The following is a 15,087-nucleotide window of genomic DNA, read 5'->3' as shown; positions in this document are numbered from 1 at the left end:
TTCCGTTCAAATTAAAAATAGCGCATTTCCACTTTAGATGCACCCAAAGGCGCGTATATGCTTTTGGCCCACGTTTTAAATATATTAATAACTTCAACAACTTTTATCTGCTATATCATTTTTTGATATATCTGATATTTCATCGGTAAACCGAAGGCCAAAAATTCTAAAATTTGTTGTGTTCCATTGCATAGTTTATTAACTTGATGTATTTTCTGCGGATTTCTCATTTCCCATGACAAACATTTCTTGTTTTCTTCAAAATTAAATTTTAGTTCTGAAATGTTTTCGATTTCATTTAGTCTTTTAAACAGTCTTTCATATGAGCATCCGCCTCTTTCCAATGCAAATTTTGTATCGTCTGCAAACTGATTAACTTTGAAATCGGGGTTGAATAGTTTTATGTTCTTGAGTTTTTTCATCACCGCGATTTGTGCATGCAAGTATGTCGGAACAAACAAATAAAGCGGCATCGGATCTCCCTGGTGGCATCCTATATTTATACCAAAGTGTTGGGTTACCTTTCCGTGAAGTACAACATAAAACTTTATATCATTATGAAAATAGGCTACCCAGTTACATATGTTATTTCCAAATCCAAATTCTTTCAGTACATTTTTCATGAAACCCCAATTAATCGAATCAAAAGGCTTTTTCAAATCTATTACTGCAAGCAGTCCAAGCAGTTTTTCCCAAAGTAAAGAGATAAAATTATCTGCAATATATCTTCCTTGTATGAACCCTGTTTGATCTTAATTGATGTTTTGGAAAGACAGTTTCAATTCCAATAGCTATACATGCTGTTCCGATAACTTACTATTGTGATAAAAATAGAATTATTCCGATTGTACAAGCCGGATTCAGAAAGGGCAGATCTACTTTAGATCACCTAGTTAAACTAACAACAAACATAAAACAACAGTTTTCAAAAAGAATGTTTTGGCCACGTTCTTTGATGTACAAAAAGCTTGTAACCGCATTTGGCATGCCAGATTACTGTTCAAGCTAACAGAACATTGGGTTAATTGGCAATATATACAGGTATATAAAATCTCTTTTGACAGAAAGAAGCATCATCACTAAAGCTGGGCAGTCATTGTCGTCTTCAAGATCAATTAGCATGGGTATTTTGCAAGGATTTATAATTTCCCTACTTTTGTTCAACAAAATGTTATACGATTTGCCTAAATATTTGTCTAAATTTATTTATCTCGCCCAATACGCTCTTTGGTTGAACGTAACTTTGCGAACGAAAACGGGCTTGCGTTATATCAATCACATTAACAATTTATATCAATCAGAACGTGACAAATTAAACATTTATATGAAAGATAATGGATTACAGTTTTCAACTGAAAAGACACATGATACTTTTTAATAATGGTACTGCTCCAAAACAATTACCAACTTTTCATCTTGATGGAAAAGAACAAATCTGAGGTGAAATTCCTTGGTGTTTATTTTACTCCAAAGCTAAATTGGAAGAAGTATCTAGAAAACATAATATCAAGAGCAATGAAAAGCTTAAATTTTCTTAAAATCGTCAGTAAACAGCCTTGGGGTCAAGATTCAAAAACTCTTATTCATCTCGCTACTGCACTGGTAAGATCTAGATTGACATATGGACAGGAGGTATTTTTCTCTGCTCCGAATGCTTTCCTTGAAAAATTGCAAAGCCTAGATAGCAAAGCCTTAAAGTTGGCCCTAGGTGTTCCGTTTCATACGAACACATTACAGTCGTGTAGAGCTGCAGGAATACTGCTTCTTAATGAATTACGAAAGCTAGCATCGGCAAAATATGTAATTAGAGCAAATGCTGCATAAAATTCTGTCAAAACAGATTAATATACGGTCTGACAAACGTTTTTTTCGAAACGAGCGAATCAGAACAGAAATCTAGCATCTATTTTTACATACGTGTCAGATACAATTAATCAATCAAATGTTGCTCCACAAAATGTTGCTCCGATTATGAACACTTCAACAGTGCTGGTAATGATCCATTACTGGTAATGAGCAAAAGTTTGCACATAACTGATATCACGCAAGCCACTTTGCTGATTAACGAAATGGGCAAAAATGTAGCGCATTACCGGTAATGCGCAAATTACCGCTACTGAGCAACACACACACACACACACACACACACACACAGCACATCACTCATGCGTATCACTTACCGCAGACAAAATATATGGGGCTAGAATTCCTCCGAGTCTAGCAGACATGTCGCAGTACCCGATACCGATGTTTCTGTTAAAAGAAAAATGCTTTGTCGCACATACTCAGAATAACTGAAAGCAAAGCAAGAACAAACATTGTACTAAAAAACAATGACCGCGGGTATCTTCAGGGTCGTTGGTAAGTACTTTCCAATATATAATTTCTGTAAAGCGTGAGACATTTACTGAAAAAACACAAGACACTTACCGTAGAAAATATATGAAATATTTACACGAGAAACCGTCTACTCAGTCACGATTTCCTGAAAAGAGCTAGACAGCTCAGTCACACTTGCCATAACCTTGAATGTGGAATAATTCATAAACAAATCCACATTTATTGGTTAAAACATATCAAGTGAGGAGTCATGGGGTACTTTTTTTTGATGCTCTGTATTTTGATGAAGAATGATGGTGGGGGTGATGACGGTGCCGCCATTGGGGTTGCCTCAATGGTTGAGGTTTGGGACTAAGTGACACGACTGCATTATCATAATATATCCCAGTGTCAGCCAGACTGACTGAGAAATAAGACACAGTTTTAGTCATGAACTTTGAGCAACACGCCAAAACACGCATGTGTGAATCGGTGACTTTCGACTGTGTAGTCCCCAACTTCCTGTTTGAGCCCATTTCACACTCAATTGTGGGTAGGAGCCAGTCACGGGCCGGATAAACGCATCTCTGATGGGTCTCGAACTCGCACCCTCTCAATCGTCAGTCCACGACTCTAACTGCATGGGATATGTTGCTATCTTGTTCTTTCTTTAACCATGTCCAAAATCAAAAGGACTATGGAAACAGAAATAAGGAATGGCAGTTAAAGGTATGGAATGGGTGAATGAATGAATGGATGGATAAATGACAATAAACGGACGAGACGGAAAGTCGGGTACCATACCTAACGACAGTCGGGTAGAGTTCAGCAGTGAAGAGGGACATTATAGTCCAAGCCAGTTGCAGCGCTGCCCGGCAAACAATGCACAGCACGTTGACGTAACTTCCTGCCTCCCCCTCCGATACTGAAAATCAGGTTCCGGTTCATTGTCGACAGTGTTGATTGCATTTGTTTGTTCAATGGGTGTTAAAGCGAGCGAAATAAACAATGCATGCTACGCTACATATGATGAGCTCGAGAAAGAACGAAGGGAAGAAGAAAGGAACGAAACTTACACAGAAGTAACAAAGTCACCACAACCGCCATTGACAAAGTGCAAACCATGAAACTGCCAAACAGTGCCCATCTTCTGCCGAACCTGCACACACACACACACACACACACACACACACACATGAATTTTCACACACATATGGTTACCTTCCTCCACAAACCGATGACCTTCTGTACACAAATCCCCAGACTGTTCACATATTTTGATGTTGCTATTGTCTGTTCATCAAACAACTCCACCTCTACAAAATAATAATAATAATTAATAATTATTATATTTATATAGCGCTGAATCTTGTGCAGAGACAAATCAAAGCGCTTTCGCACCAGTCATTGACACGCATGTATAACTCTAAAACTGGAAAAACTGAACACAAGGAAGAGACAGGGAAGGGAGGCTATTTTGGGAAGAGGTGGGTTTTAAGACCAGACTTGAAAGAGCTGAGTGTGGAGACCCGACGAAGAGAAAGAGGAAATTCATTCCAATTGCAAGGTCCAGAGACAGAAAGAACGGCGGCCAACAGTGGAGTGTTTGAATCTGGGTATGCGTAAACAGTGGATCCGAAGCTGATCGTAGAGAGCGAGATGGAGTGTAGCGGTGAAGGCAGCCACAGAGATATGAAGGTGCAGATTTGTGAATACATTTATAACATCGAGTACTGATCAGTGGGAAGGAAGAAAAAGGTCCGGTAGTTGACACAGGTATGGCAGGAGTAGGAAGCGGAGCAGAAGCTATCACGGGGGATACATTACAGTTTGGAATAATGTCATCAAAGGGGACAATATCACGGGAAGTAAAAATGTCAGCATGAACACGTGTGTTGAGGTTGGAAGCAACACGAACAGCGCCGCATAAAGGGGATGTGTCAACACACAGAGATAAAACATCAGGAGTACTGTCAGTAGTTCTGACGTGATACACAGCGGGAAGAACGTCAGAGGAGATACTGGACACGCCAGACAGGTCAGCACATGTGACGTTGTCAGTGACAGTCACAGCAACGGTAGGGCTGACATCAGAAACAGGACGATTAGTGCAGGGGACAAAACCATTCATGACCCAATCAATGAGGTATCTTGCGAGATTTTTGCTTCGCGACGTGCGTAAGCCCATATGTATCAGCCCTGGCATCACCTTTCTGTGTACTGTTCAAGTGATCCGATGATCAACACAATGATTTTTGTGTAGTCCGCAAGGCCGATGGGGTTACCGTGCACCCCCAACCCCACCCCCCGCATCCCTGAGGAATGATGTAGACTAGTCGTAAATTGTTCTTCGGGGTCTGCTTCCCAAGAAAAAAAATTGGGACGCACTCAGAGTTACTGCCCTTGGCACAAGGTACCCTCTCGCGCCCGGTCAATGAAATTAAGACAAGCTCAACTTCAAACCCCCATAAATCATGTTTATATAAATGAAATCACCACATATTATATGTTTGCTTTTTCAGTGGAGTCTTTTTTATACGAACAAATAAATAGAATTGAAATATCTTCGTCTATTCCTTCACAAATAAGGCTTGTCAAATCTTCGATGAATTAATGTAAACTTGTCCTGTAGTTTTATTTCATCACTTCGGTATCATTCTTTTCGAAATTAATTTTACACAGAGATCTGCAAGGGTCTTCTAGAAATCATTTCAGTACGTTTGGATGAACATTTGACCCTTTGGGGAGTCACACTGGTGGAGTTGCTTCCCCTACCCCCAAAATGTTGTTTTACCAGGAATTGTCTTGGAGTCGCAAAATCGTGTGGTTTTGTGGCTACCGTTTACATATGTCATGTTCCCCTGCTTCAGAATACAATAAATACTGATTTGAATAATTTTCATTCAAAATACATTATATATATCGTGCAAATAAGTGATATTCGTCAGGAAAATGAGGTTTACCCACCGAGCACCTACCACCTCCCTCTAACATTCATAAGAATAAAACAGACTGGTTTTAAACGTATTTAGTGTGTTCTGTGATGATTGTACAATTGTTTCTCAAACGAAGCCACACGATTTAGCGTTTTGAAGGAAATTGTGAGGCCATCGTGGGGCCAACCTGATGTTTTTAGATGCAACAAAATTTTGTCCAACTCGCCTATCTTCAAATAGCAAACATTTCAAAAATGTAATTCTATGGGGGTGATGATTTTATATTGTGCTCTTGTTTGCTGAACAAACAAAAATGTTCATATTCCAAGATACCACCAAGCGAACACAGATGCTACATATGAGAGAGAGAGAGAGAGAGAGAGAGAGAGAGTCTGAAAAACAAACTGACCATCCTGACAGGTGGTAGACAAACAGTGGTGTCGGAAGTTCCACCACTGTCATGAGAAAGAAGTTGAGATGGAAATCCCCGGACAGGTTCTTGATGCCGAACAGGATCCCGTAGTATGTAATCGAACAACAAAACCTAACACCAAACAAGGAATATATATTTCTAATATCTATTTTTAACATTCAACTATGCATAATAAACAACATTCGAACGCTGAATAAAATTAATACTATTTCTTTTCAGTATTCAGTTACAGTAAACCAACTAACAGGACTACTACACACACATTATCAACTATTCCTATATCATTTCGTAGCAGTTCTCTCTCTCTTTCTCTCTCTCTGTGTGTGTGTGTGTGTGTGTGTGTGTGTGTGTGTGTGTGTTCGTTCTTTTGCTTAACCCCTATCAACATTTGTGATTTTAGACGAAAATCCATTATCTCCCCCACCCCACCCATGCCTTGATTCATCACTACTTTCCCTGCTCCTCTCTCCTCGATTAGCATTAAAAAAAAAAGAGAGAAAAAAATAATCAACGAAATAAAACAAACTAACTAGTCAACCTGTGTGTGTGTGTGTGTGTGTGTGTGTGTGTGTGTGTGTGTTTATTAATATACGTGCATGTAATTTAATAAATCAGTAATTCAAAAAATAAGTTATATTTTCTCCAGTCAGAGACTTTTCTTCTTGTTGCTGTTCTTATTGTTGTTGTTGCTTTGCTGTTAAACTGTTCACCTTTCACTACCATTTTTGGATACCTCTGTGAATTTTATGTTCATATGCGTCAGCAAAATATCTCCCCTGGCCCTTACCATGTCATTGTAGATGAATCTACAATCCACATTTGAATCGTAGCATTGAAAGGATATAAAGCACGTATATAATTTTATTATACGATCGAACAGCTTGTCCTCCATATCAATCTGCCCAGGTCTGCACCTGTAGAGCTCACTCCAGCTTCGCTAAGTCAGTCAGCCACAGCAGGAAGTGCAATGCCGGGCAGTGACTACATTTCTGGTGCAGCTCTCGAGACGAAAGGAGGCCGACGACGATTATACGATCGAGGGAAAAACAACAACACAAACGCCATTTCCCCTCACCACATAAAGCCCAGCAGACAGGAGATCTTCATCATTCTCCAGGTGGAGAAGATGTGGAAGTAGCTGTATTTCCTCTGAGTGTGGCTACTGTCCGAGCACAGAGCCTGCACTGAACTCAGGTTGGGAGGATTCCGTCCGTTCCACCGCGCCATCTTGCACAGCACGCGCTGAGCTTTCGTCACGTGACCCTTCACGGTTAACCAGCGTACGCTTTCTGGGAGAAATCTGGTGAGAGAGACAGGAAGGGAGGGAGCAGTGTGCGGATCAGGGAAGCTTATTGCTGTTTTTGATATTCTGGTGAAGTAACTCAACTGCCATGTTTTCAAATTTTACGAAAAAGAGACCTTTGTAACGAAATCAAAAACAATAGGCAAAGCCTTCAAAGACCAAATACGACTATGATTCCTGTTGAACAGCAACAAAGTAAAAATGACGTGCATAAATAGAGTGGGGGGAAAGATGGGGGTTAGGGGTTATCAGTACATACACAACGAGACAAAGAGAAAGAATGAGAGAGAAACAGACAGGAGAGACAGAGGCAGACAAAGGGAGGGTGAGAGAGAAACAGACAGAGAGACAGAGGCAGACAAAGAGAGAGGGTGAGAGAGAAACAGACAGAGAGACAGAGGCAGACAAAGAGAGAGGCTGAGAGAGATGCAGTCAGGACGACTCACAACCAGCCAGGCAGGCAGGCGGCCGAGCAGACAGCTGTAATCAGGTGCACGTGACTCCAGTGGGGAACTGCCCACACCAGTAAACTCAGTGTCGTTGCGCCCAAGCCCCAAAAGGGGATGGAGCTGATCAAGGCACGTTTGGCCTTCCCAATGAATTCCATTGGATATGAAGTGGCAACCACTAAAACGGCTCCATTCGTTACGCCAATCAGTGCTCTGAAAAGGATACATGATTAAGTTCGAAATATTTAATGCATAGTGTAGTTTCTCAATATTTTTCAATTATTATTTTTTAGAAATCGGAGGATGTGTAAAAGTTCTGCAAATGAGCAGGATAGTCTCATCATCCATGGAAGGATCTCTCCCTCCCTCCCTATCTCTTTCCCTTTTTTCTGTATTTTTTTGTTTGTTTCTTTTTCCCTTTTTGTTCCTTCCATCATCATTTTGTCCCCTTTCTGGTGTCCTTTCTTTCTTTTTTTCCCACATTTTTTCTCTTTTTTTCTCTCATCTTTTCAATCTGTCTTCTTCCCACTGGCATGTTCGAACATTAACAAGACATAACATATAATACGCATACATGATGGTTTCACACAAAATCATACTGACTGAGCACAGTCTCTCTCTCTCTCTCTCTCTCTCTCTCTCTCTCTCTCTCTCTCTCACTCTCCTGTACTCCTCACACCTCTCCCTCTCCACAGGCACTATACCTAATGTATATTGATCATCAGTTTCGTAGACTGAGCTCTGATTCAAAGACAAGGTCCAGATTTTTGCACCTACCGTATCTGAATTTGGAGATCGACAGGTTTGCTAGTAACAATATTGTATTAATTTTTTTTCTTTTCCCATCAGTCGGAAAGCCAATTTTTGTTGTTCCAAACAGAGCAATTTTTTTCATTCATGGGAATCAGCGTTTCGTAGCGTGTGAGAATGAATCGTTTCACATGTTTCCAAAAGGAGGAAAGTTTGGGGCAGGAGTAAAAGGCATGTTCAATGTAATCGGTTTCTTGGCACCAGTTACATCTATTTGTGTCCGTTGCACCCATTTTAGCAAGCAAAATATTCGTTGGGTAAATATCATGTATAAATTTGAAGTGAAGTAACCTCAGTCGAGAATCTCTCGAACGTTCATATGCTAATTTGAAGTACTCGTTTACACTGATGTCCAGTTTACGTTTCCAGAACTGAGCTACACAGATTTCATGGTTTTGTTTTGGGGCGAATATTTTCCTGATTTGTTTATTTGATAAGGTAGTGAGGTTCCCCTCTTTTGTTGCATTGTCGTTCGGATTTTCATCATTGTGGACATTATTAGCTAGATAGAGTTTCCATGATTGTGGGGTTGAGTTTATTCTGGCATTGTATTCAAAACGAAGGCCAGGGTCAGCGCCTAATTTGCGCACTATTCCTTCATACGTCATTATATTTCCGTGCTGCCAAAGGTCCTGCAAGAAACCAATGCCGCCTTTACTCCATTTGGTAAAATGTAGCACGTTTTCCTGTTTTTTTAATTTCTTTGGGTAAAACGTTACACTTGAAACTGCAATGACTGTCTTGAAGAGAGGACATATTGTATATCGTCAGAACGCTCCAGTGATCTTTTGTCTCTTTGAGGAGTCTGGCTGCCCATTTGACCAAGAACATTTGCTGCTGGTGTTGGATGCTGATCATGTTTAAACCACCATCTTCTTTGTCGAGGCTGAGAACGCCTCTTTTTATTTTTTCAAATACTTTTTCATGATTTAACTGTACATTAATGTGTTAACCGTGTGAAGAACTTTAACGGTTACAGTCGCTACCTGGGATGAAACACCCACACACAAACACACACACACATTCACGCGCATGCGTGTGCATACATGCAGGTAATTTTCATCAGATATATACAGAGAGAGAGAGATGGATATACAGACAGACAGACAGACAGACAGACAGATAGATAGATAGATAGATAGATAGATAGATAGAGAGATGGATAGACGAATAGATATACAGAGAAAGCGTGAGGGAGACTAGATAGACAGATAGATAGATGGATGGACAGACGAACAGATAGAGAAAGCGTGAAGGAAACAGAGTCACCTCAGCACAGCAAACATTTGCCAGGTGACGGAAAAAGCAGCAATGAGGTTGAACACTGCATGTAGAGCTGTGAAGGACACCATTGTTTTCTTCCTGCCCACACTGTCTGCTAGTTGACCTGTTACATCACACACACACAGACACAGACACACACACACACACACACACACACACACACGCGAGTTTCAGTTTCAGTTTCAGTAGCTCAAGGAGGCGTCACTGCGTTCGGACAAATCCATATACGCTACACCACATCTGCCAAACAGATGCCTGACCAGCAGCGTAACCCAACGCGCTTAGTCAGGCCTTGAGGAAAAAAAAAGGTGAATAAATAATAGATAAGCTTACACAAATAAATAAATAAATAAATAATAACTATAATGTAAAAATAAATAAATAAATAAATAAATAAATAAATAAATAAGATAACAATGATGATAAATAAGCAAATAGATGTAAAACATGAAGACACACATTCACATATACACCCACACATGCATAACAGATATGCGCCGAACATGCAGTTTCACAGATATGAAAGCACAGTCAAATACATATAAACGTACATGAGCTCCAATACACACACACACACCACACACATTACCCTGCACCTCCTCTACCCCCCTCCTCCACACACTCATTTCTAGTCTACGTATCACAGCTTCCACGGCACACACACATACACACACACACACACACACACACACACACACACACACAGATGAACACTTACTTGTACAAGCACACACACATATGCCCATATCTCCACACACATATATACAAATATATATATATATATATATATATATATATATATATATATATATATATATATATATATACGTTCCAATATCCTGTTGCTCCCACAGTGTAGGCATGCATACACTCACATACCTCATCCTCTACCCCACCTCCCCCCGCACCCCCACCTCCCCCTCACACACACACACACACACACACACACACACACACACACACACACACACACGCACGCACATGCACAGAACTCTACTGACACTTGTGTACACTTACACCCTCGCGCATGCACAAACGCACTCAAAAATACAGACCCACACATGCACACAAACACACACATACACACACGCACAGAGGCTGCCACTGATTGGCCGCAAGAGGGATGGGAAAAGATCTCTGATGCCAAGAACGTGGCGTCTAGTGTGTTGCTCAGTCTATTGTATTTGGAAAAGCCCACAGAGACTCTGTTCCGTTTTGAAGAAATTTGCGCAATGTTGGTTTGGAAATGATGCCGATATTTGTTTGATTTGCAAAGCATCGTGCTCTACCTTTCATGTTAGACTTACGGCCACTCCCTCTCTCTGCTTTTATTTCTTTGAGGCGATCGATGGTGTGATGGCCTTGTACCTGTTCTTGTTGATATTCTTTGACTTTTCTGAGGATTTCCGATTTTCCTAGATGTAGGCCGCTCATTGGTGTTGCGTTACCAGCAAGTCTGTCAGCTCGCTCATTTCCCTTAACACCTGCATGTCCCGGGCAGTATGACCATGTGAGTTTTTTAATCTGAAAGTTGCGCATTGCCACTCTGGCCTCCCCATTCCGTTTTCAATTTTCTGTATGAGGTTCATTGAGTCTGTTAGAATCATGGCATGTTGGTTTCCAGGCGTATGGATGGACGATAGCCACTGGAGGGCATGTGTCACAGCTTCAACTTCCATCGTTAGGCTGGAGGTTGTGACTTTGTAGGCAGCATTCTCTTCCCTAACTGTTTTTCCATTTTGTTTCGCAGTGAATCCCCAACCGGATTGGTCTTTGTTGACTGAGCCATCTGTGTATATGATGATGTCCTCTTCTTTACTGTTTTCTTCTATGAGTAGCTTCACTTCCGCATCAGTTTTACCCTCTGGCCATTCCCGACAATGTCTTCCTAGAGTGGGTGAAATGGCTGTGTTGAGTAGATGGCTGAGGTTTTCGGGGTTTTTCTCCCATTCTTTTGTTTCTTTCAGGTCTTGTAGTCGGCATACTAGCTGGATTGTGTCTTCTGCTTGCCCCATCCATGATCTTCCTCGTCCTAGGCGGCTGCCTTTTGGTTCTTTGACTGCGTCATGCAGTGGGTTTTGAGGGTTTTCTAATGCTTTGAAGTAGGTCTTGACCTGTTCTAACTTGTTTCTGGCCTGCACTGAAGGAAGGTCAAGCAGGTATCGCATGGTTTCTGTGGGCGTGTCTTTTGTTGTTCCAAGGATCAGCCTCATAGCTTCATTTTGAACTCTTTCTAATTTTAGGAGGTTGCTTTGAGACGGTGTTGTTAGCCCAAGTCCGTAGTCGATCACACTAAGTACGAGTGATTGGTATAGCAGGAAGAGGTGGCGTTGTTCAATACCTTTGGTTGCTATTGCTTTTAAGACTGAAAGGCCCTTTTTGCATTTGAGAACAGTATTTTCCGGATGTTTTCTGAAGGTCAGCATCCTGTCGAAGTGTATACCTAGGTAGCGTAGGCATTCAGTTTTCTCGATCTGAATCCCATCGAGTGACACAGAAGGTGGTGATTTGCTCGTGGTTCTGTTGTTGAGGGTGCACAGCAACGTTTGGGCTTTCGCTGGATTGATGGAAGATCCTGTGTCTTTGCACCATTGAGCAATATTGTTTAGTTGTTTCTGGACGGCTTTAGTTCTTTCCTGAGCATCTTTCGAAGTTTTGAAGACCAGGCCATCATCCGCAAGAGTAAGCACCCGAGCTATTCCATTGTTGTTTAAGTCTGCAAGGCCCTTCGTGTAGACATTGTAGAGGACAGGAGAAAGCGGAGACCCTTGTGGCAGTCCCATGGATAGTTTAGAAGGTGCAGACATCCAATCTCCGAAGCGTAGGACGACGGTTCTTTCCTGAAGCGCTGCTGCTATCCATCTTGTCAGTGTCAAACTTACTCCATACCTTAGTAGCAGCTCCATGAGGTGCGCAAACTGGACCTTATTGTAGGCATCTTCAAGATCGATTGCTACTGCTAGTGTTTCTTCTTTGCTTCATACACCTCATATGCAAAAGCAGCTGCGTTTTCCCATGTGGACTTGCCTGTTCTGTAACCACCTTGGTTTGAAGGGAGAATGTGCCTGTGTTCAAGATCCCTTGCAAGTTTCCTGGCTATCATGCGTTCCATGAGCTTTCCGGCAATGTTTTGCATGGTTAGGATCCGGTAGCCGCTTACCTGATGATGGTCCTTTCCTGGTTTTGGTATGGGTTTTAAGAAGCTGTGTGTCCAGTCCTCCGGCACATGTCCATTGTGGAAACTGTTTTGATATAGATTGAGAAGGTTGCTTCTGTCTTCTTCCGATAGTTCCTTGATGTCCGAGTAGCGAACTTTGTCTGGGCCAGGAGCTGATTCTTTCTTGCATTTAGCTATTGCTTCGTTTAGATCATCTATTGTCAAGTCATCATCAGGTCCAGTCTGCATAAGGGTTTGGTTTAACTCCTCAACATATTTCTTTTTCTCATCTAAGTTTCTTTGATCGCTCTGTTGTATGAAACGTTTGAGCAGGGCGGATCCTTTTTCTTCGTTTGTCTTAAGCTTGGTTCCGTCAGTGTCTAACATGTCTGGGTTTGTTGTTGTGCACGTTTTCCCTTCCATGCGACGATAAAATTGCCAGAACTCTGTCAATGTTGAGTCATAACTGAGTGCCTCACAAAACTGTTTCCACTTGTCATTTTTGGCCTCTTGAGCAATGATTTCAAACTGGTTTTTTCTTTCATTTTTGTTTCAATATCTTTGTCCGGAGATGGTTTTGTTCTTTCTTTTTGCCAAAGTTTGACAGCCGCATGTTTTTCTATCCAGGCTCTTTCTGTGTCGGTATTCCACCATGGGGGCTGAATAGTTTACATCCTGTTCGGTGCCGTTCTTTTGTTTCTTCTGCGTCTTAATTTTTCGATGATGGTTGTCTCTTTGGTTTCATACTGAAATGGATCACGCGGTTTCATACAGGGTTTATCTGACAGTTTCTGTAAACTGAACACTACCGGGAGGTGGTCACTGCCTTGGTGTGGAAGCGTCTCTGCATTCATTTCTGCTCTGAATTTTGGAGATGTTAGAGCGATGTCGATCACACTGTCACTGTCCCCTTGTCTTGTTCCAAGGCAAGTTGGGGATGTGGTTGTTAATGGGCTAAGAAGAATTTCCCCTATCATTCCTTCAAGTGCGAGTCCTTGTGGGTTGGTGTTCCGCTGGTCCCATAGCTTCGATCTTGCATTGAGGTCTCCACAGATAATGATTGAGTCTCCAAGTTCGTTCTCTATTTCCTCTAAAAAGGCCCAATCGCCCAATCCTCTTTTGTTGTGCAGGTTCCTGGGTGAACATAGGCATTGATGAGCACGATGCTTTTGTGAATTCCGTCAGGTTTTTCGAGACGCACCCCCACTAGTTCACATGAGTTGCTACACCATTTCTCTAGCTTTATGGTGGAAACTTTGTTTTTTTAGGTTTTTGTTCAGTATGATTGCTACTCCTCTTCCTTCATTCCTTTGAAAGACTGTGAAATTCTCAAAATGTATTGGTCTGTCTGCACTTGTCCTGGTCTCTTGGAAACATAAAATGTCAAAATCATATGCCAATTTCTCAATTGTTGAAATTCTCATTCTCGCGCTGGAACAATTCCAACTGCCGATTCTAAAGAATTTCTTTGACAGCCGCTCTGCTTTTGTCATTCTGCTACCTAAGCACAATCTTTTCCCACCTCTTTTGCCACGCCTGTTTTGGGGTTTTGGGGATCTGAATTTATGTCTCGTGCTATGCAGCTGATCCCCGAGGTGCACGCGAGACAGGGTTTTGTTGGTATCCATAGAAGGGTGTTCTATGTGGTGAGGGAAAAAATTCGGTCGCCCTGACAGAGCCTCTTATCAGGGAAGGGCAATGGATGTCCATCTGTGTGGAGTCCGTCAGCCTAGTGTCGCCCTAAGGCCAGACTGCATACACTTAGTGACTATTTAACCCAACAGCCATTCATCCCATTGGTACTGTATGAAAGCCGTGGGATTGGGGATTTTGTCAGGTTGTCTCCTCTTAGCCAGTGGAAGGGTGCATCTGGGTGTTTTTGCGTAGCAGATTTTATTTTCCAGAAAAATACAGGTCCTTCTCTAATAGAGTTTTGAGCCCTCTCAATAATTTACTGATAATTCAAACATTAAACCATAACGCGATAACAAATTATTAATCAACACATACGAACCATGATGAAGTGCTGAGTTTAAGAGAGACGCTCAATTTTCCCTTGTAAGCCCGCTGTTTTTTGTGTGCTTTTTTTTTTTTTAGCATAAGCAAACTATAATCTGATGATTCTTCACACACACACACACACACACACACACACACACACACACACTGAAGAGAGAGAGAGAGAGAGAGAGAGAGAGAGAGAGAGAGAGGGAGAAACTTACCCGCCAGAATCGCCCCAATCAGTACGCCGACCATTTGCAGGGAGATGATCAGTGAAGGAACCCAGGACAGGTCACACACCAGCTGGAACTGTACACAGGATACACAGGATGAGAACTGTACACAGGATACACAGGATAATAACGGACACAGGATACAGGGATAAGAACTGGACA

At 41.7% G+C, this 15,087-nt stretch overlaps 1 protein-coding gene across 1 annotated transcript in view; it reads right to left on the bottom strand.

The window, feature by feature from the left end:
• Window positions 1–2,200: 2,200 nt before the first annotated feature.
• Window positions 2,201–15,087, bottom strand: part of LOC143287201 (solute carrier family 22 member 4-like) — a 13,560-nt gene continuing 673 nt past the window's right edge. Inside the window, exons 2-9 of the mRNA XM_076595146.1 lie at window positions 14,914–15,001; window positions 9,520–9,637; window positions 7,438–7,653; window positions 6,764–6,988; window positions 5,665–5,799; window positions 4,291–4,403; window positions 3,541–3,564; window positions 2,201–2,253 (exon numbers count right to left, since the gene is read on the bottom strand). Of these exons, the coding sequence (XP_076451261.1) occupies window positions 2,201–2,253; window positions 3,541–3,564; window positions 4,291–4,403; window positions 5,665–5,799; window positions 6,764–6,988; window positions 7,438–7,653; window positions 9,520–9,637; window positions 14,914–15,001 (972 nt within the window). The remainder of the gene's footprint in view (window positions 2,254–3,540; window positions 3,565–4,290; window positions 4,404–5,664; window positions 5,800–6,763; window positions 6,989–7,437; window positions 7,654–9,519; window positions 9,638–14,913; window positions 15,002–15,087) is intronic.

Source organism: Babylonia areolata, chromosome 11 (assembly GCF_041734735.1).
Source record: "Babylonia areolata isolate BAREFJ2019XMU chromosome 11, ASM4173473v1, whole genome shotgun sequence".
Taxonomy (NCBI): Eukaryota; Metazoa; Mollusca; class Gastropoda; order Neogastropoda; family Buccinidae; genus Babylonia; species Babylonia areolata.
This window is presented reverse-complemented; position numbering and strand designations above follow the sequence as displayed.